The sequence below is a fragment of the Dicentrarchus labrax genome, unplaced genomic scaffold (assembly GCF_905237075.1).
Source record: "Dicentrarchus labrax unplaced genomic scaffold, dlabrax2021, whole genome shotgun sequence".
Classification (NCBI taxonomy): Eukaryota; Metazoa; Chordata; class Actinopteri; family Moronidae; genus Dicentrarchus; species Dicentrarchus labrax.
The window spans coordinates 460705-483994 of NW_026136704.1; the positions used below are offsets into that span (position 1 = coordinate 460705).

Consider the following 23290-nt stretch of genomic DNA (forward strand, 5'->3'; position numbering starts at 1 on the left):
GAAGGTGTGTGTGTGTGTGTGTGTGTGTGTGTGTGTGTGTGTGTGTGTGTGTGTGTGTGTGTGTGTGTGTGTGTGTGTGTGTGTGCCCACTCTGTTCAGTTTTTAAAGTAAAAAGAAAAAAAAAGTTTAATGTTTAGCTCTCATGGAAAGAGACATAGGCTAATGTCCTTGCAGTTATTATTTATGTTTGTATTTTATACACCTGGTGACAAACAGATGGAAAGAAAACTGTACAGATACTGATATATCTTAACAATGAATCATTATCTTTCTGTTGTAATGAGGTAGGCCTATTCTATTCTCTGGTAGGCCTAATCTGGTCATAAATTAAACTGTGTGTGTGAATTACCTGATGACACAAAAAGGAAGAAATGTATCTATATACATTGTAAAACAAGGAGAATAATAACAAAAACCTACAACTGGTGTTTATTTGTGCAAATAAAAGTTTGTAATTAATGACTTTATTCTTTTAGTGCGTGTATGCGGGTAGGGGTTGGGGTTGGGGGGGCCTGACTTGTCTTGGACACAGGTCGGTGGTTGGGAATCACTGGTTTAGTCCATTGACTGTGGCAGAGCAATGTTGAGCTCCACATTTAAAACCTTCATATAACAAGAAGAATCTACACTGAATAATTCACTGTGAACCTCTTCAGCTCTGGATTTTACATTAAAGGTCACCTTGTGGTTTAAATCATCCATAAAAATAAGTTAATTAAACAATCTTTATTTCAACTGTCAGACAATAACAAATATATTCAGTGTTTTATGAAGCTGTGTGACGTTTCTACTGACTGAACTGTTTCATTATAAACTCACATCTTTTATTCTTTATTCAGATTGAGGTGCTGCAGGTTGTCAGAGATCAGCTGTTCTTCTCTGGTCTCAGCTCTGAAGTCCAACCCCTCCCATCTGAGAGAGCTGGAGCTGAGTAACAACAAGCTGCAGGATTCAGGAGTGAAGCTGCTGTGTGGTTTTCTGGAGAGTCCACACTGTAGACTGGAGACTCTGAGGTCAGACACCATGTTTTCTTTCTGTGCTGAGATGAATGTGATGTTAAGTTGTGCTGACAGTAAAGTGCAGACATAAGGCTGATATTATACTGATCCACACTGAGTATCTTAATGCTAAAGGCTGTTTTCTTCTTCAGTGGTTTAGTCCATTGACTGTGGCAGAGCAATGTTGAGCTCCACATTTAAAACCTTCATATAACAAGAAGAATCTACACTGAATAATTCACTGTGAACCTCTTCAGCTCTGGATTTTACATTAAAGGTCTCCTTGTTCTACTGACTGAACTGTTTCATTATAAACTCACATCTTTTATTCTTTATTCAGATTGAGTAACTGCTGGTTGTCAGAGATCAGCTGTTCTTCTCTGGTCTCAGCTCTGAAGTCCAACCCCTCCCATCTGAGAGAGCTGGACCTGAGTCTCAACAACCTGAAGGATTCAGATGTGAAGCTGCTGTCTGATCTTGTGGAGAGTCCACACTGTAGACTGCAGACTCTGAGGTCAGTAGAGGGTCTGAGTCAGTCCATGCTGGTTCCAGCAGTCTTGGACTAAGCACAGATGCAGTATTTGCTGCTTTCCTCAGTGAAGCTGTGAGAGGAGAATGGGGACAGGCTTCAGGATTGGACAGACAGACAGACAGAGAGAGAACAGTCAGCCAATCAGAGAGCCAGAAGCTTGTTGTGTTCATGTGTTTGAGTTGATGTGAAGACGACTGTTGTTGTTGTGTTCATGTGTTAATAATAAAGCTGGATTCCAGCTTACAGCATTACAAGATGTATAGAGACAGTGGTCCTCATTCATCCAGTCTGATCTCACACTGTTTGTTCTCTCATTTCTACACTAAACAACTGATCAGTTGGTCTTTGTCACAGCTCTGAGATCAGTCTGACTGAAGCCTGCAAACAACCATCATTACATTTAGTGACCATGTGGTCTTTGTACAGACCAGGACCTCTGCTGGAGTCCAGTACCCACAGCTGATGTGTTGCTGTTCAGTCTTTGTATGAACATGTAGGACCTTTAACGTCAGATATATATCTGTCCATTTGTCTCTTGTTTGTCCAAATAGTTTGAATATTTACACATTTGTCCTGTAAGATTTCAGATGAAACATTCAAATGTGACTGAGACTGTGGTTTTTATCAGCTTTGAACCCTAACAGCAGTAAATGCATCATTCCAGTGGGCAGTGAATGTCTCTCTGTTTCTGCAGTAATGATGTGTTCAGACCCTGCTGCTCTTTATACTGGATGTGCTGATGGAGGGAGTCTCTGTAAACACTGATTTATCTCTGCTGTCCTCTGTCTCCTTCTCTCCTCAGATGGAAGTGAGCTCAGTCAGACTGTGAGCGTTGAGGAAGGAGGTTGTGTTGGAGGATCCGCTGTGTCCTGATGATCCAGAGAGGTTGAAGCAGCAGCATCACTCCACATACAGAAGCGGTATTGCAGTGCGTGATACTGCCTCACTATAATGTAATGTCCTATAAAAATAAAATAAATAAATATAATAAATAATATGTCTGACAGGAAATGTACTTTTAGTCTTTGTCAGCGTGCACATGTTTATTGAGAATGGGATGTCTACATGGCTGTGAGTCAGTGTGTTGGTATTGTAATACCTATACTGAACATCTTTAATCTTGCCCTTGACACCCCCAATATTAAAATAAGATGAAATAAATAAATAAAACTCATTTGAAACTTAATGTTTTATTATTTTCCTGGCAGAAATTGGGCTTCCATACAAGGTCTGGATGAAAAAATAAAATATGTTGTTAAATGTTAGACTTTAAACTGTCCTGTTTCTATAGCAACTGGCATTAATCAGTATTCCCAACCCCCCCCCTTCTGATGACATCATGATGACATGACATCACTGTCTCTGTCACTGTAACCCATATTAGATGTTAAATGGGCTGCGATGGCTGGGAGTTTCACTGCATGCAAGGAAAACAAACATTTACCAGGCTTAAGGACAGTTTACACCTCTATGTGTTCTATGGAAGAGACTTCATGCCAAACTTCATTTAAAACAAGAGTCCACAAGAGTTTAATATAAGATGTCAAACAAATGAATGTAGTCTTACAGTTTATTCAGCTGATATAAAAAGAGACTTCGTGCCAGACTTCATATGAAAATCTTCCTCTTTCAGCCCGTTTCTACCAAAATACCAAGGCAGTCTTAAATACGACACATTTTCAATGGAGTTTGACACAACTTTCTGTTCAACCTGCAGCATCTGAAGCACTGCCCAATAAAGTAAAATAAACATTACAAAGTCAGGGGACAGCTGGTCGGGATCGTCAAAAAAGTTCCAGATTGTCTAAAAGCCCCTCACGCCTCCCCATGCTGGGGGTTGCCGAACGTCGGAGCGGACCTAAGGGGGATTATTTTTGTAATGTATATTTGTAATATCTGTATCACAGATACAGGTTTAAATATTGAAAATATTACAGTTAAATTGTATTTTTGAAAGAAACAAAGAAAGTCTTTGCGGTTAACAAACACTCATTGAAGGTGAAAGACTGGGTAGAGGAAGTTCCACTGCAGTATATGGAAGTCCCCTCTATGATAGGTAAACATTATTAACGGAAAAAAGTCCTCTCTTGGCAAAAAAACCCAAAACATTTTAAGTAATATTCTGGTAAAAGACCTTTAAAAGAAATTTTTCTATGCTTTTTTTTTTTTTTTTTTTTTTAAACCCAGAAATTGCAGTCCCTTGTTGGAAGTGTAGTCTGTCAGTCCCCTGTTAGTAACGTAGGCGTGTGTGTGTGTGCGTGTGTGTGTGTGTGTGTGTGTCAGCCTTTTGTGCGACTCGTGAACAATCTTCTTTCCTGATTCTTGTCACACACACACACACACACTGCACACACACACACACACACACACACACACACACACACACACACACATAAAGGGTAATAAATTACAGCTGATAATAATCAGAGTTTATTGAGAGATGTAAAATGTTTGATATTTTTTCTGTTCCATGGAAGTCAAAGTATGTTTGTGCTTAAAATAATAAATGAACATTTGAAAAGAGTCAGAACTCAGCTGAAGATCACTCACACTCCTCCTGGTTGCTGCTGCCTTCGTCTGCCACCTGCGACCTCCTCACCTTCTTCTTCATGTCGGTGCCTGGCAACCCCGCAGGGACACACACAGCCACCGAGGTCAGAGGTCAAACGGACCGAGCTTCAACCAAACAGCCTCTCGGTTCACCACCACAGAAAAGTTGAAGAAACCCTGCTGGATCCACCTGTAACTGCTCCAGTACAGATTCATAGCGATACCATCCAGTGGTGAAGTTTCAAACAGTAACTAACTGAACACAGCGGGCGTCTGTGACGTGTGGAGGAGAAACTACAGTGGCTTTAAAATGCTACAGGACATCCAGACATTTCCAAACACACTGAACGCGGCAGACTCAAGTTTGGGTGAAAGTGTGTAAAATGATGCGCGACACATCCATATCTGTGTCATTATTCAGGCAGCCTTCGTTAACAGAGCTGCAACTTACTCATTATTTCTGTTATCAATTAATCTGTGATCATTTTCTGGATTCATTGATTCATTATTTGGTTTGAACTTCTAAGACAATGTGAACAATCCTGTAATGTTATATAGTTAGAATCCCACATTCAGACACATATACACAAGAGCTGTAACTATTGATTATGCTGTTGATTAGTTTCTTCATTAATTAATTGATTATTTGTATGGAAGCCAATTTCTGCCAATGTGAGCAACAATAAGGATTCTGTGAGTCTTTATAATAACAAACTTTCTTTTTATTAATATCTTAAAATAATGGTTTTGTGATACTAACCCTTTTTACCATCACACTGGCACAAATGGGCTTCCATACATTAGAATCTAATATATCAAATAAGACATTTAAAGTTTTATAGATGTATAAAACTTTAAATGTCTTATTTTATCCGATCCAGATAAAATAAGATTACACAGACAAACCTTTACTGTGATATAAAACATCATATTCTCACATTAAACAGCATTAAGAAACTCAATCAATCATTACAACGAGGAGATTTCTGCATCTTTCATTAAATTATAAAGATTAAAACATTATTATTAACAGTTAACTGAGCTAGTATTATGCTAAGCTAACTGTGTGATTGAGTCAATAAACACAACAAAGTGCCAGTAGGATAAAAACAGGCCTCCTACAATATCTGGACAACTGTTCAATAAGTGTAAAAGTGTGAATATGAATATAAAGTGTAAAAGGTTAGAGAACAAACGGTCACATTGGGTTTGGTGAAACGTTAGAAGATGATTGACGTTGAGCGGATTAAAACCAGAGAACTGAATAAATGTCGGAATAAAAACCTACTTTACATTCAGGAGTGAACGATGTCACACTGCGCTCATCTCAGCCTCCTTTCTGGAGCCTTTATTCCACTTGTTTGTGTTTATTTGTCAATAACGTTGTTGACTTTTAAATTTCCCTCTTTCAAAACAAAAGCACGTCACTTCCGCTTCTTCTTCTTCTTCTTCTTCTTCTGCTGCTGCTTTAGTGTAGTCCATAGCAGCAGCCAGGTTGTTACTGTTCACTAAAACTGAATTATATTATATAACATACACATTAAAAACATAATCCCACACTATAACTAATTACCTGATAGAAAATGGAGTCAGTTAATCCAAATATCACAATATCAAAGTAGAATAACTGGATTCTGTTACTTTTGGATTACCTCAACACCAAATATGCAAATAACAATTGTAACCTTGGAAACAGAAATGGACGCAAATAATAATATAATGTAATATAATATAATATAATATAATATAATACAATATAATATAATATAATATAATATAATATAATATAATATAATATAATACAATATAATATAATATAATATAATACAATATAATATAATATATATATATATAAAATATAATATAATGAATATAATTGATATAATGTGATATAATAAAATATAATATAGTATAATATAATATAATGTTATATCTATCACATAATATAATACAATATAATGTAATATAATATAGTATAATATATTATAAAATAACATAATATAACATAATATAATATAATGTAATATAATGTACTATAATATAACATATTTGAATAGAATAGAATAGAATGTAATATATTATAATATGATATAATATAATATAATAAAATACAATATAATGTAATATAATATAATATAATATTAACTAATATAAAATAATATAATATAATACAATGTAATATAATATAATATAATAAAATATAATATAATGTAATATAATATTATATAATATAATATAATATAATACAATGTAATATAATATAATAAAATATTATATAATGTAATATAATATAATATAATACAATATAATATAAACTAATATAATGTAATATAATACAATATAATATAATATAATATAATACAATATAATATAATATAGTGTAATATAATACAATATAATATAATATAATATAATATAATATAATACAATATAATATAATATAATGTAATATACTATAATATAATATAATATAATACAATATAATATAATATAATATAATGTAATATAATACAATATAATATAATACAATATAATATAATATCATATAATACAATATAATATAATATAATGTAATATAATATAATATAATATAATATAATACTCATCATCATCATTATTAGTTGTTTCTGCTAGTATTGTTGTTGCTGTGCATCTTTGTTTCTGTCTCTCTTTCTCTCTTTACCAACTACAAACTCAGAAGAGTTAACAGGAAATACCAGCTGTTACCTTCAACACACACACACACACACACACACACACACACACACACACACACACAGAGATAAACACTGACTTCCTGTAAACGGAGAGGGGAGGAGCAACATGTGATCCAGGCTCATGAGAACAGGAAGGGAACCTGAAAGTGAAAGCGTTCAGATAGTTCAGAGTCAGACTCCATTTTGAGTCGACAGAGCAAGAGGAGGGAAACTGAAAGCTGAGGCAGAGTGAGTGTTAATACACCATTATTATTATTATTGTACTGCTTTATTTTATTGTGTGTGTGTGTGTGTGTGTGTGTGTGTGTGTGTGTGTGTGTGTGTGTGTGCGACTCGTGAACAATCTTGTTTCCTGGTTCTTGTCCTCTGTGCTCACAGTCTGTGTTACTGTTTAACTCTCAGACTGACTTCAGATCAGAAGATGAGTGTTAATGTGGAGGAAGAGGAGGACAGAGCAGAGTCTGCAGCGTCCAGCTGTCTGTCTATGAAGAGTGACTGGTCCAGAGATAGACCTCCATTGTTCAGCAATGAACCTGGACCCTCAGACTCAAAGTAAGAGCACTGATACAAACTCATTTATATGACTCATTTTCAGTTCCCTCTGCTCATGCATGCTTTCTGTTGATTTTGTGTTTATATATTAAACTTTCTGCTAAAATGTATTTACTAACTAAACTGTTGTGACACACAGAGAGAAATTACTCGTCCATCTTCCTCTCAGTCTCTGTGACAGCTGTCAATCACTAGGAAAGCTGTAATCTAATCTAAGAGCACTAAGAACTAACTTTGAAACCTCCTAATGATCCACAGTAGCAGCAGTTTGTGTATTTAGAGCTTCTTTAAGGACTTTGTCATCAAATACTAAGATTGTTCTCAGCGACTAACAGTTAAGTGGACTATTAGGGGGCAGCCCTGATATTGAGCCAAGGTTGGCAGGTCTGAAACAGTAACAGACATAATGAGCTCTCTTTAATGGAGGACTTTTACTGTGAAGCAGCTGCAGGAAGTGTTGAGTTTGTATTAATAACTAACTACAGGCTGATCACTAAATGTTTAATGAGACAAACAGGAAAATCAGTTCATTGGTGTTTGTGAAAGCAGGAGAGTTGAAATTAAAGGAACAATTGTTTCATTTCAGACTGAATGCTGAATTCAAACAGAAAAGTAACGAGACTTTTACTGTTCTCTGTGACCATCTGAGCTTCTACACAGAGTCAGTGGACACATGTTGATATGTTTCAACTACAGTCAACAAATCATTGTACTTATAAAGAAATGTCTTCACAGAGAGAGGAAGAGGAGTTGCTGTGTTTTGTGTCGGGACGTCCTGAAGGATCCAGTCTCTACCAGCTCTGGACTCTGGTTCTGCAGACAGTGCATCACCTCATACTGGTACCAGTCTGCTTCATCAGGAGACGCCTCCTGTCCCCAGTCTGGAGAAAGACCCAGAACAAGACAGAGTAAGACTGTATACCTGTCTGCTGATGTGTTAATACATTAGTTGTGTCATACAGTACGGCCATTTAACACCTTTATACATTTAAATTTTATTTGCATGTTTTTTCTGCTCCAGCATACAATTCTTGTCCTTGTTCTCCTTTGAGAAAACATATTGACACATGTTGGTTTTATGATAGCGCCCCCTGTCTTTGCATTAAGCAGTCAGAATGCTGTTTGTTCTCTGTGTGCATAGATGGAGATGGAGAACTATTAAACTCTGTGTAAAGCAGTAACATCACTGTTCTATCACAGACAGACAGCAGCCTGAGACGCAACAAGAGCCACAGACTTTAAACAACAGCTCACATTGGTGTTCCTGCTCGTGACTGCTTCTTCTCTAACTTACAAACACACTTCGTCCTGCAGACTGACTTGTTGAACAAGCAACCGAATAAACATCCACTGAGGAAAAGTGTACTGCTAACATCATTAGGTAGCTAATGAGCTCATCAGTGTCAGCACATTAAACAGCTTAAACTGTACTGTACTTACACTGTTGGCCCTCAGCTCGTAAACAACAGTTTTCAGTTTGCTTACTTTGTCTTTGTGCCACATTGTGTCAAACTGTGAACACGTGCATCTCCACTGCAGCCTCATAGCAGGAACAAACTAGCTGTTGTGGTTCTGATGGTAGCATCATGGTCAACAGGGGCCAACCTGAGATCCTCCTCCCTCAAACAAAAGCCACGTCTGTCTCTAAAGTGTGTGTCTGTGCTGGAGACCAGAGACAAAGATCTGTTTCTAAAAGTCTCTCTGTGTTCAGCTTTCAGGACTTTTATTTAATATGTTTTATTCCATTCTTTGCAAACAATATAATATCACCATAGCAACATATCGTGATGTGAATTTGGTTTTGCCGTGCTGCCTTTCGGTTGGAGTCCATGTGAACGCAGCATCAGTCAGAGCTTTGTTACCTTACTGCTGATGTAAACTCAACACTTCCTGCTGCTGCTGCACATGAAAGTGAACCAATGGGAGGCTTTTATTGTGAAGCAGGAAACGGAGTGTATTTCTCACACAGATACACTATTCAATAACGTATTCTGCATTATTTGGTCGATGGATCAGTTTAAACATTCCTGAGACGAAGGGGCATTTCTGATGTTTACACAAAACTGGACTTTATAACCTTTAATTCTGGAAATATTCTGATTTTGTTTTTTTATTGACAATGAAAATAATCAGAAGAGTCAAATTATGTTTTGTCTCCCATTTCTTCTTCTCTTCCAGCAGATGGTGGTCTGCAGGATGTTTTAGATGAAAATAAGATCGGTCTGAGGAGGAGATGTGAACGTGTGACTGAAGGAACTGATGAACCAGGAAGTGGAACCCTCCTCAACAGGATCTACACTGAGCTCTACATCACAGAGGGACAGAGTGAAGAGGTTAATACCCAACATGAGGTGAGACAGCTTGAGACAGCTTCCAAGAAGAAGATCCTCCATGACGCTCAAATCAAGTGCCACGAGATCTTTAAAGCCTTACCTGACCAACAGAGACACATCAGAGTGGTTCTGACGAACGGCGTCGCTGGCGTTGGAAAAACCTTCTCAGTGCAGAAGTTCACTCTGGACTGGGCAGAGGGCTCGAACAACCAAGATGTCAGTCTGGTGGTTCTGCTTTCGTTCAGGGAGCTGAACCTGATCAAAGATGAGCAGTACAGTCTTCTCAGGCTGCTCCATGTTTTCCATCCAACATTACAGAAGGTCACAGCAGAGCAGCTCACTGTCTGTAAACTTTTGTTCATCTTTGACGGCCTGGATGAAAGCAGACTTTCACTGGATTTCCACAACAATGAGGTTGTGTCTGACCTCACACAGAAGTCTTCAGTCAACGTGCTGTTGACAAACCTCATCAAGGGGAATCTGCTTCCATTGGCTCTCGTCTGGATAACTTCGAGACCTGCAGCAGCCAATCAGATCCCTCCTGAATGTGTTGACAGGGTAACAGAAGTACGAGGCTTCACTGACGCCCAGAAGGAGGAGTACTTCAGGAGGAGAGTCAGTGATGAAGATCTGTCCAACAGAATCATCTCCCACATCAAGGATTGCAGAAGCCTCCACATCATGTGTCTAATCCCAGTCTTCTGCTGGATCACTGCTACAGTTCTGGACCACATGTTGACCACAGACCAGAGAGGAGAGCTGCCCAAGACCCTGACTGACATGTACTCACACTTCCTGCTGGTTCAGACAAAGAGGAAGAAACAGAAGTATGATGAGGGACATGAGACGAGTCCACAGGAGCTGATGGAGGCTGACAGGAAGGTTCTTCTGAAGCTGGGGAGGCTGGCGTTTGAACAGCTGGAGAAAGGAAACATCATGTTCTACCAAGAAGACCTGGATCAGTGTGGTCTTGATGTCACAGAGGCCTCGGTGTACTCAGGAGTTTGTACAAAGATCTTCAAAAGAGAGAGTGTGATCTTCCAGAAAACAGTCTACTGCTTCGTTCATCTGAGCATTCAGGAGTTTCTGGCTGCAGTCTACATGTTCCACTGTCACACCAACAGGAACACAGAGGTACTGGAGGACTTCCTAAAAGGTTGGGATGATGATGATGATGATGATGATGACAGAGACCCATCACTAGATGACTTCCTGTGTAGAGCCATGATGAAATCCCTAACGAGTGAAAATGGCCATCTGGACCTGTTTGTTCGCTTCCTTCATGGCCTCTCTCTGGAGTCCAACCAGAGACTCTTAGGAGGCCTGCTGGGTCAGACAGACAACAGTCAAGTAATCATCCAGAGAGTCATGAACAACCTGAAGGAGATGAACAGTGATGATATCTCTCCTGACAGAAGCATCAACATCTTCCACTGTCTGATGGAGATGAACGACCACTCAGTCCATCAGGAGATCCAAGAGTTCATGAAGTCAGAGAACAGATCAGAGAAGAAACTCTCTGACATCCACTGCTCAGCTCTGGCCTACATGCTGCAGATGTCAGAGGAGGTTCTGGATGAGTTGGACCTGCAGAAGTACAACACATCACAGGAGGGACGACAGAGACTGATTCCAGCTGTGAGGAACTGCAGAAAGGCTCTGTAAGTCCAGATGTGATTAACATTATAAAGCAATGCTGAAGTCATCAGTATTAGAGTCAATATACACACTTTACACACAAACACACACACACACACACACACACACACACACACACACACATAATATAAAACTTCCACACTGTAAAAGTTTTCCTAAACTAGCATTAAACCTGCTTATTGAATACAGTAGACATGTGTTACACTACAAATGTTTAAAATGCACCGAGAATAAGACAGAAATCATTTTTGTGTTTATAGCTATCAGGTCAGTGAACATCTTCTTGTATCTTCTATCGTCTTCTGTCTTTCTTTGGGTGACGGAGGTTCGATACAAATCCAGCAGACAAACTTGAGGGCTCAAGAGTTTGTGCTGGAAATGTCCTTTTTTACAGTGTATACAGTGTGTCCAATGTGTTTCTGTTATCATTTATTATTCATTTTATGATTTGTGTGGCTGTGGGGTTTCCCCCAATAAAATCTGATTAAAAACTGCATTTTAATAAATAATAACAGTAATACATTTTATTTATAGAATGCTTTTGTAGAAAGTCAAAGACATTTCACATAAGTTAAAAAAATTAAAACAACATACTAAAAAACTATATATAGATAAATATCTACAACACTCAACAATGAATCAAACATTAAAGGGCCTAATTAAAGGCCTTGGGACAGGGGAGCAGTGGAGGAGGTGCAGTTGTTGGTATTGATGAACTGTCTATTTGTGAGATATGACCTTAGCCAGGAGAGGCCAGTACCGGTGATGTTGAGGGAGGACTGAAGGCGGGAGAGAAGAATGGTGGTTGATGATGACATATGCAGGTTACATTTGTGGATGAAGCTACCATGGCATATGGACAAACACATGTACCTATATAATGAGGTTCATTAGACATGTGCGCTGTTGATACTCATGATATGATGTTACTATGGTCCATGTTTCCAGCTCCTTGTATGTGATTTGGAGGCTGTCACATTGATTGTTTGTCATTAATGGCTTCCTACTGCTCGTGGGGAATGAGCATGATATGATTATGCATATTTTAAAAATTCAAACCAGATTGTTGTTCAACATGTCCCCAGGTACCACTGAGCTAAACAGTGGCCAGTATGTGGGACCAGTCCACTTTTTCATAAAGATCCTGATCTCATCATCACAACATCTTTCCTTGTAATTACGAGATAGTAACTGATAATTACGATATGTCTAAATGTTTTTTTGTGAAGGCAATGTGCTTCTGTAGCTGTTTACATTCCCCCAGACCCACATTCAAAAAATGCACTGCAGAACTACTTTACTGGCTTTATAGTTATATATGTTAATAACTGTATGTATTGTTTATTTTATTCTAATATAAATGTAATATGTGTATGTTCTATGTGTGTGTGACATGAAGGGGCTACAACTTACATTTAAACATGCTGTGTTAAATATGAATGTTGAATGATTTCTGTGTGTCTTTATTTGCTTTGTGATCTAAATGCAATCAGATTTTATTTTAAAGGTTATATTCTCTGTATTCACAGACTTTCTGAATGTGGACTCTCAGAGACTCACTGTGAAGTCGTGGCCTCAGCTCTGAAGTCCAACCCCTCCCATCTGAGAGAGCTGGACCTGAGTAAGAACTACAACCTGAAGGATTCAGGAGTGAAGCTGCTGTCTGCTGGACTGGAGAGTCCACACTGTAGACTGGAGACTCTGAGGTCAGTTCATGTGTTTGCTCTGTGTATATCTACCAAATATAACAGAAGTTTTAAATCTCCTTCAGTTCTTTTGCTTTCTGGGTTTGTCTGAGCACAAATCACAACAGCTCGTGTTTAAAGTCTGTCAGTCTGAATGATTTGGCTCCAGATTCCGTCTGTACTCAAACTGGATTGGTGTTAGTCAGAAAACTGTAGGATTTATTCTACAATGTGCTGCAGAATGAAATGAGTATTTAGTGAAATACTCGGGGGTGAGGACACGTTCACTGTGTGTAGTACGTTCAGTGAGTGAGGATCCATCTGAGTGAGTCAGTGAATCACTGCACGTTGGCTCTCAGCTGACTGAGAACGGATTGTTTGAGGAAGTGATTCAGTACAGTTCGTTCACCCAAAACATTTGTTCATTCAGACGAAACGTATGAATGTAATGTGATCTCTGATTCAACACACTGCGAGTTCTCAAACTCTGGAGACAAAGTTTTATAACATTGGAAATATTAACGCTGCTGACATTGTTAGTGTGAAACTAATATTTCAGACAAGAAATTGTTGTTTTCAGAAGTTTAAATTCTAACTGAAATATTTAAAGTTAAACCATAGTTAATACTATTAAAGGTTTATTCCACACTGAGGATTCAACCACATAGATTTGATGCTGATTCACACTGAGCATCTTGTTGAGCTTCATATTTAAAACATATTTAATATCACATTAATCATTCAACAGTGGTTGATTCTCTCTTAATGGTTTCATTTTCACCTTTCCCTCATTTGAATGAAACAGAAACATGTTTTATTCTCGATCAAACAAGAACAAACATGAATGAAAATAAATAGTTCAAACTGAACCCCAAATCCCACAAAGCAGTTTCTGGAAGAACCTCCACACTGGACCTATTGTAACTGTGCTTGTTATTGTTTCCATTCAAAGTGACACAACATGTACATTTAATAACAGATAACAGATGTATATTGAAAATCAATACAAATAAAATCATAATGAAAGTAAATAAAAACAAACTAGATCATACGACAGATTGTCCCCATCTACTTCAACCCCCATGATCTGTGTACATACCGTGTGTTTAAAATTTTTGTAAAATAATTATTAAAATGTACTTATTACAATTAATTATTAGGGTAATTAAGTAATTTATATTTTGATTATTAATTACAGGATTTTCCTTGGGGGCACCACCCTGTTACCAGGGACTAATATCAAATCTGCAATTTACAGTCTCAAATTTCTATGTAGGTTACTTTAACTTAACTTAATATCAAAATATTCAAATAAAAGGGGAAACCATACATACGAAGGCGTGAATGCAAGCACTGACCCCGCCAACCAGCAAGTTGTATAATAACACTCTACACAATGACAACAGAAACCGACTATTTAAAATATAATGCAGTGTGTGTGTGTGTGTGTGTGTGTGTGTGTGTGAGTGTGTGAGGGGTCAGGAGAGGTAGGAGAGACACACCCTTGCGAGGGGAGGTGTGTATACAGATGATGGCCTAGATGGAGGAGGAGGTAACGTTACAGTGATGACGAGGTCTCACTGATGACGCTACACTGCCTTCCCAGAATGGCGGTCAGTTTAAATGGACTATGTGATTTACGATATGTGTCTGCTTACTGGGGTACTGTTATCTGGTCCCCCAAATGGCTGGCAAATCAGAACACGTGTGTGTGTGTGTGTGTGTGTGTGTGTGTGTGTGTGTGTGTGTGTGTAAGCGGGAGAAAAGGAAAAAGGAGAGTAAGAAATAACGCACACGCACCGGAGACGAGGTTCTGACCCGTTCCGAGAATATCGAGCTGAGTTATACCCACTACACCACAACGAGATCAGACTCTGGGACCCGGCGCGACCCTTTAACATGAAAACTCCAATACAATATAACTGGAAGGACTCTGCGGCCCGTTTCTCAGTTACACAGTAATGTGAGGATACAGGTACAATTTATAACGGTAATGATTACACAAATAATACTACTAATAATACACAACTAATACCCAGACGTTTGAAATGCCCTTACGTTGTGTTGAGATGATTGATACCGATTCAGCTTGGTCCTCGAGCTGAATAGCGGAGGTTGTGGGCTGGTCCCTCGTTTGGCAGCGTACAGGAACAGCGAGGTCGACTTATGGGAAGAAAGCGGCGATCAGCGATGTGTATTTGTCCCGGCGGAAAATCTTCGTCTTTCTGCGGGTAATTGAAAGATAACAGCGGCTGCTTGCTGTCTCTGCGGGATCCCAGATTAAATGACGATCGTTAAAAAAAGGAGGGAAGGAGGTGTAACAGTCTGGCCCCTCCAGCGAGTTTGAAGACAAATGGCACACTTTAAGAAAAATAAAAAGGGGTTTTAAAAAGATAAAGAGGATGCTCTCTAGTGCTACGAGAACAGTACCTAAACGGACGTTAATCTTGAGCGAGAAGCGGAGAGGAGAGAGTCTCTAGGGCTTTTATACCTGGGATGACAGGCCTGGGGTCCGAGGGAATCTGACCACCATAAACAGGCTTTATCACTTACACCAAGGCCGGCTGTAGTAATGACAATCCCTTTGTCTGAGCACATGGCTAGGCCAACACAGAATTAAAGGCACATTCACACAATAACACTGAATATGAAAATACACAAATACAAGAAAAGAATAAAAACATAAAAACAAATTAAAATAATTATACAATGAACATGAATACAATGAAGGTTGCAATAAAACTATTGAGGAGACAGTATTTAGTATTAACTCCTCCCTCCCCGAACAGATAGAGCTGATCCACTGAGACTTTATGTGTTTGACTCCCAGATATGTCCAGATAGACACTAATCTAAAGCTTTTTATAAACTTGTACATTGTAAACCTTCTTCAGCTCTGAACAGATTATTAAACACTGAATGATTTCAAGCAGGAACATTGTCTTCTAAACTCTCATCTTTTATTCTTTTTTCAGATTGAGTTACTGCAGGATCTCAGATATCAACTGTTCTTCTCTGGTCTCAGCTCTGAAGTCCAAGCCCTCCCATCTGAGAGAGCTGGACCTGAGTGAGAACGACAACCTGCAGGATTCAGGAGTGAAGCTGCTGTGTGGTTTTCTGGAGAGTCCACTCTGCAGACTGGAGACTCTGAGGTGAGACACCATTTTTTATTTCTTTGCTGAGATGAATGTGATGTGAAAGTTGTGCTGACAGTAAAGTGCAGACAGGTTGATGTTTATGAGGTAAAATCCTCTTCAGATTTAATGACATTAACACTCAGATTTCACTGTTCCAGTAGTTGGATGCACAGCAGGGATATTGTGATATTGGGCTGATCAATAAAATGTATGAATGTTTGTATTGAAATAGTTAAAGTCTGATTTGAACTGATTCCAGATGTTTTTATCATTAGTCTCCATGTAAGGATGTTTTCTAGAGCTGTACAGTGAGTGAACTCATTGAAGAGCAGGATGTGTTCAGAAGACTCACCTCTAACTGAAACATCAAGATGTTCCTGAAGATCAGCTGCACCTCCTTCACTACACACTTACAGATGCTTTATCTTAATACACTGACCTCTAATCAGTTGATCCTGTTTAAACTGTCACCATCACTCATTTCACATCAGTTTCAGTGCGTTTTGTGCAGTGGTGAACACAGCATGTCTCCCTGTGACAGCCAAACTCATGGAGCTACTGTCTCTGTAGCTGCAGTCAGAGACACAGGAAGCCTCCATGTGTTTAAAGCAGAGCTGAGCTCCTCAGGCTCTCTGCTCTCGTCCTCTGGAGACTCTGCTTTTAAAACTCACAGAAAACTGATGCCACTTGTTGTTGGAAATCCAATTGGAATATTTCATGTTAAACCATAGTTCATACTTTCAGAACTTTATTCCAAAGCTTTCAGATCTTTGAGGATTCTCAGATTAGATTTTAGATTTGATGCTGATTCACAATGAACACCTTGTTGAGCTTCATATTTCCAACATATTTAATATCACATTAATAATACAACACTGGTTGATTCTCTCTTGAACTCTTCATCATTTCATTTTCATCTTTCCCTCATTTGAATAAAAACAGAAGCATGTTTCCTTCTCTGTCAGACAGGAACAAACATATCAGCTTGTTCCAAACCTTTCTGATGATATGTGACGTTTCTACTGACTGAATATTTACACTCAAGATGACAGCATTTTATCTTTAATAGAATCAAACCTTCAATCACTTTCTGTGGCTTTTTCTTTGTGTTTGGCTGCACAACATGAGTTTGTATAGATGGAGCCACTGGTGGAGCTGGCAGAGGTTAAGAGCTGAAGTCACTACGTCTTTATTGAAGCAGCAGCACGTTTTCATTAATATTAATGAGAGCTCTTTTTCACTCTTTGTATTTTACAGTTTGCAACCTGCATCCTGTTGGGTTCAGGTGTTTGGAGTTTCAATTTTCTAAACTTGTACATTGTAAACCTTCTTCAGCTCTGAACAGATTATTAAACACTGAATGATTTCAAGCAGGAACATTGTCTTCTAAACTCACATCTTTTATTCTTTATTCAGATTGAGGTGGTGCAGGTTGTCAGAGATCATCTGTTCTTCTCTGGTCTCAGCTCTGAAGTCCAACCCCTCCCATCTGAGAGAGCTGGAGCTGAGTAACAACAAGCTGCAGGATTCAGGAGTGAAGCTGCTGTGTGGTTTTCTGGAGAGTCCACACTGTAGACTGGAGACTCTGAGGTCAGACACCATTTTTTATTTCTGTGCTGAGATGAATGTGATGTGAAAGTTGTGCTGACAGTGAAGTGCAGACATAAGGCTGATATTATACTGATCCACACTGAGTATCTTAATGCTAAAGGCTGTTTTCTTCTTCAGTGGTTTAGTCCATTGACTGTGGCAGAGCAATGTTGAGCTCCACATTTAAAACCTTCATATAACAAGAAGAATCTACACTGAATAATTCACTGTGAACCTCTTCAGCTCTGGATTTTACATTAAAGGTCACCTTGTGGTTTTAAATCATCCATAAACATAAATGAATTAACACAAAGAATAAATAAATAATCTTTATTTCAACTGTCAGATAATAACAAATATATTCAGTGTTTTATGAAGCTGTGTGATGTTTCTACTGACTGAACTGTTTCATTATAAACTCACATCTTTTATTCTTTATTCAGATTGAGGGGCTGCAGTTTGTCAGAGATCAGCTGTTCTTCTCTGGTCTCAGCTCTGAAGTCCAACCCCTGCCATCTGAGAGAGCTGGACCTGAGTAAGAACAACCTGAAGGATTCAGATGTGAAGCTGCTGTCTGATCTTGTGGAGAGTCCACACTGTAGACTGCAGACTCTGAGGTCAGTAGAGGGTCTGAGTCAGTCCATGCTGGTTCCAGCAGTCTTCGACTAAACACAGATCCAGTATTTGCTGCTTTCCTCAGTGAAACTGTGAGAGGAGAATGGGGACAGGCTTCAGGATTGGACAGACAGACAGACAGAGAGCCAGAAGCTTGTTGTGATCATGTGTTTGAGTTGATGTGAAGACGACTGTTGTTGTTGTGTTCATGTGTTCAGGAAATAAAGCTGGATTCCAGCTGACAGCATTACAAGATGTATAGAGACAGTGGTCCTCATTCATCCAGTCTGATCTCACACTGTTTGTTCTCTCATTTCTACACTAAACAACTGATCAGTTGGTCTTTGTCACAGCTCTGAGATCAGTCTGACTGAAGCCTGCAAACAAGCATCATTACATTTAGTGACCATGTGGTCTTTGTACAGACCAGGACCTCTGCTGGAGTCCAGTACCCACAGCTGATGTGTTGCTGTTCAGTCTTTGTATGAACATGTAGGACCTTTAACATCAGATATATATCTGTCCATTTGTCTCTTGTTTGTCCAAATAGTTTGAATATTTACACATTTGTCCTGTAAGATTTCAGATGAAACATTCAAATGTGACTGAGACTGTGGTTTTTATCAGCTTTGAACCCTAACAGCAGTAAATGCATCATTCCAGTGGGCAGTGAATGTCTCTCTGTTTCTGCAGTAATGATGTGTTCAGACCCTGCTGCTCTTTATACTGGATGTGCTGATGGAGGGAGTCTCTGTAAACACTGATTTATCTCTGCTGTCCTCTGTCTCCTTCTCTCCTCAGATGGAAGTGATCACAGTCAGACTGTGAGCGGTGAGGAAGGAGGTTGTGTTGGAGGATCCGCTGTGTCCTGATGATCCAGAGAGGTTGAAGCAGCAGCATCACTCCACACATAGAAGCGGTATTGCATTGCGTGATACTGCCTCACTATAATGTAATGTCATATAAAAATAAAATAAATAAATACATAATGTCTGACAGGAAATATACTTTTAGTCTTTGTCAGCGTGCACATGTTTATTCAGAATGGGATGTCTACATGGCTGTGAGTCAGTGTGTTTGTATTGTAATACCTATACTGAACATCTTTAATCTTACCCTTGACAAACACCCCCAATATTAAAATAAGATTTTAAATAAATAAAACTAATTTGAAACTTAATGTTTTATTATTTTCCTGGCAGAAATTGGGCTTCCATACAAGGTCTGGATGAAAAAAGACAATATGTTGTTAAATGTTAGACTTTAAACTGTCCTGTTTCTATAGCAACCGGCATTAATCAGTATTCCCAAAATCCCCCCCCCCATCTGATGACATCATGATGACATGACATCACTGTCTCTGTCACTGTAACCCATATTAGATGTTAGGAAAACAAACATTTACCAGGCTTAAGGACAGTTTACACCTCTATGTGTTCTATGGAAGAGACTTCATGCCAGACTTCATTTAAAAATAGTCCACAAGAGTTTAATATAAGATGTCAAACAAATGAATGTAGTCTTACAGTTTATTCAGCTGATATAAAAGGAGACTTCGTGCCAGATTTCCTATGAAAATCTTCCTCTTTCAGCCCATTTTTACCAAAATACCAAGGCAGTCTTAAATACGACACATTTTCAATGGAGTTTGGAACAACTTTCTGTTCAACCTGCAGCATCTGAAGCACTGCCCAATAAAGTAAAATAAACATTACAAAGTCAGGGGACAGCTGGTCGGGATCGTCAAAAAAGTTCCAGATTGTCTAAAAGCCCCTCACGCCTCCCCATGCTGGGGGTTGCCGAACGTCGGAGCGGACCTAAGGGGGATTATTTTTGTAACATATTTTTGTAATATCTGTATCACAGATACAGGTTAAAAAATTTAAAACATTACAGTTAAATTTTATTTTTTAAGAAACAAAGAAAGTCTTTGCAGTAAACAAACACTCATTGAAGGTGAAAGACTGGGTAGAGGCAGTTCCACTGCAGTATATGGAAGTCCCCTCTCTGATAGGTAGACATTACTAATGGAAAAAAGTCCTCTCTTGGCAAAAAAACCAAAGACATTTTAAGAAATATTCTGGTAAAAGAAAGAAAAAAAAGAACATTTTCTATTAAATATAAAAAAAACAGAAATTGCAGTCCCTTGTTGGAAAGTGTAGTCTGTCAGTCCCCTGTTAGTAATGTAGGCGTGTGTGTGTGTGTGTGTGTGTTAAAGGTAACTGTGAGCCTTTTTTGCGACTCGTTTGAATTGTTTCCTGATTCTTGTCACACACACACACACACACACACTGCACACACACACACACACATAAAGGGTAATAAATTACAGTTGATAATAATCAGAGTTTATTGAGAGATGTAAAATGTTTGATATGTTTTCTGTTCCATGGAAGTCAAAGTATGTTTGTGCTTAAAATAATAAATGAACATTTGAAAAGAGTCAGAACTCAGCTGAAGATCACTCACACTCCTCCTGGTTGCTGCTGCCTTCGTCTGCCACCTGTGACCTCCTCACCTTCTTCTTCATGTCGGTGCCTGGCAACCCTGCAGGGACACACACAGCCACCGAGGTCAGAGGTCAAACCGACCGAGCTTCAACCAAACAGCCTCTTGGTTTACCACCACAGAAAAGTTAAAGAAACCCTGCTGTGTAAAAGTGTGAATATGAATATAAAGTGTAAAAGGTTAGAGAACAAACGGTCACATTGGGTTTGGTGAAACGTTAGAAGATGATTGACAGGAGTGAACGATGTCACACTGCGCTCATCTCAGCCTCCTTTCTGGACCCTTTATTCCGCTTGTTTGTGTTTATTTGTCAATAACGTTGTTGACTTTTAAATTTCCCTCTTTCAAAACAAAAGCACATCACTTCCGCTTTTTCTTCTTCTTCTTCTTCTTCTTCTTCTTCTTCTGCTGCTGCTTTAGTGTAGTCAATATCCCCCTTATGGTTGGTTGGTAAAGCGCTCCAGGTGAGTCAGCAGCCAGGTTGTTACTGTTCACTAAAACTGAATTATATTATATAACATACACATTAAAAACATAATCCCACACTATAACTAATTACCTGATAGAAAATGGAGTCAGTTAATCCAAATATCACAATATTAAAGTAGAATAACTGGATTCTGTTACTTTTGGATTACCTCAACACTAAATATGCAAATAACAATTGTAACCTTGGAAACAGAAATGGACGCAAATAATAATATAATATAACATAATATAACATAACATAATGTAATATAATATAATGTGATATAAGTTAATATAATATAATATATGTAATATATTATAATATAATATAATAAAATACAATATAATATCATATAATATAATATAATACTCATCATCATCATTATTAGTTCTTTCTGCTAGTATTGTTGTTGCTGTGCATCTTTGTTTCTGTCTCTCTTTCTCTCTTTACCAACTACAAACTCAGAAGAGTTAACAGGAAATACCAGCTGTTACCTTCAACACACACACACACACACACACACACACACACACACACACACACACACACACACACACACACACACACACACACACACACACACACACACACACACACACACACACACACACACACAGATAAACACTGACTTCCTGTAAACGGAGAGGGGAGAAGCAACATGTGATCCAGGTAAAGGTGTTCAGATAGTTCAGAGTCAGACTCCATTTTGAGTCGACAGAGCAGGAGGAGGGAAACTGAAGGCTGAGGCAGAGTGAGTGTTAATACACCATTATTATTATTGTACTGCTTTATTATACTGTGTGTGTGTGTGTGTGTGTGTGTGTGTGTGTGTGTGTGTGACTCGTGAACAATCTTTTTTCCTGATTCTTTTCCTCTGAGCTCACAGTCTGTGTTACTGTTTAACTCTCAGACTGACTTCAGATCAGAAGATGAGTGTTTGTGTGGAGGAAGAGGAGGACAGAGCAGAGTCTGCAGCGTCCAGCTGTCTGTCTATGAAGAGTGACCGGTCCAATGATCTTCCTCCAGTCTTCAGTAATGAACCTGGACCCTCAGACTCAAAGTAAGAGAACTGATACAAACTCATTTATATGACTCATTTTCAGTTCCCTCTGCTCATGCATGCTTTCTGTTGATTTTGTGTTTATATATTAAAATTTCTGCTAAAATGTATTTACTAACTAAACTAGGCTGATTGAAAATCAATGAGACACAGAGAACTGCGTTTTCTGATTATATTGAATATAGGTACCAGACGACAAAACACTCTTCAAATACAAAAAACCCTTTTACCTTTAACACACACACACACACACACACACCTACAGACACACACACACACACACACACACACACACACACACACACACACACACACACACACACAGACACACACAGCAAACACACACACTGCACACACACACACACACAGACATACACAGCAAACACACACACTGCACACACTGCACACACATACACACACATACCTTCTTGGTCCTTGTGGGTCTTCAGATGAGCGTAGAGGCCGAACATTCTTGTGCAGTGTTTGGTGGATGCTCTGTCCTTTCTGAGTCTGCGTTTGTGTTCTTCAGCGTGGTGGAGCTCTTCATTATATAGTGCATCACCCTCACAGATAAGGTTTCTCCATATCGCCCTGTTTTTTGTCATGTCCTGCCAAGTCTTAAGGTCTATGTGGAACTTTTTGATGTTTGTTTTGATGTTGTCCTTATACCTCTTCTTTTGGCCTCCTGGGGGACGTTTTTATCTTCAGCAAGCTGCGAGTAGCGGACTTGTTTAGGAAGGCGATAGTCAGGCATACGGACAACGTGACCGGCCAATCTGAGCTGGTGTTGAGCGATGGTGGCAGTGATGGTGGGGATGCCAGCCTCCTCTAGGATGCTGGTGTTGGTGCGTCTATCCTCCCAACTGATCCTGAGGATTTTCCGGA

General features: G+C 38.8%; 2 protein-coding genes across 25 annotated transcripts in view; one reads left to right on the top strand and one right to left on the bottom strand.

The window, feature by feature from the left end:
* The window catches only part of g2e3 (G2/M-phase specific E3 ubiquitin protein ligase), an 81542-nt gene that overhangs the window by 31409 nt on the left and 26843 nt on the right, over positions 1 to 23290 (bottom strand). The window contains exon 1 of one of the 6 annotated variants that reach the window (XM_051398944.1): positions 20838 to 20868. The exons of 1 other annotated variant lie outside the window; for it this stretch is intronic. Coding sequence is in view for 1 of the 5 variants with exons in the window: in XM_051398943.1 (XP_051254903.1) it covers positions 4081 to 4141 (61 nt within the window). In the remaining 4 variants the exon portion in view is untranslated. Of the gene's footprint in view, positions 1 to 4080; positions 4194 to 5368; positions 5554 to 20837; positions 20869 to 23290 lie in introns of those variants that run through there. 4 more of the 6 variants (XM_051398942.1, XM_051398941.1, XM_051398938.1 and 1 more) reach the window with 4 other exon arrangements.
* si:dkey-23k10.2 (NACHT, LRR and PYD domains-containing protein 12) overlaps positions 1 to 23290 on the top strand; it is a 105664-nt gene that overhangs the window by 21682 nt on the left and 60692 nt on the right. For all 19 annotated transcript variants that reach the window (XR_007884506.1, XM_051398881.1, XM_051398877.1 and 16 more), the window contains exons 9-13: positions 840 to 1013; positions 1339 to 1426; positions 12959 to 13047; positions 16002 to 16178; positions 17580 to 17753. Coding sequence is in view for 18 of the 19 variants with exons in the window: in XM_051398881.1 (XP_051254841.1) it covers positions 840 to 1013; positions 1339 to 1426; positions 12959 to 13047; positions 16002 to 16178; positions 17580 to 17753 (702 nt within the window). In the remaining variant the exon portion in view is untranslated. The remainder of the gene's footprint in view (positions 1 to 839; positions 1014 to 1338; positions 1427 to 12958; positions 13048 to 16001; positions 16179 to 17579; positions 17754 to 23290) is intronic.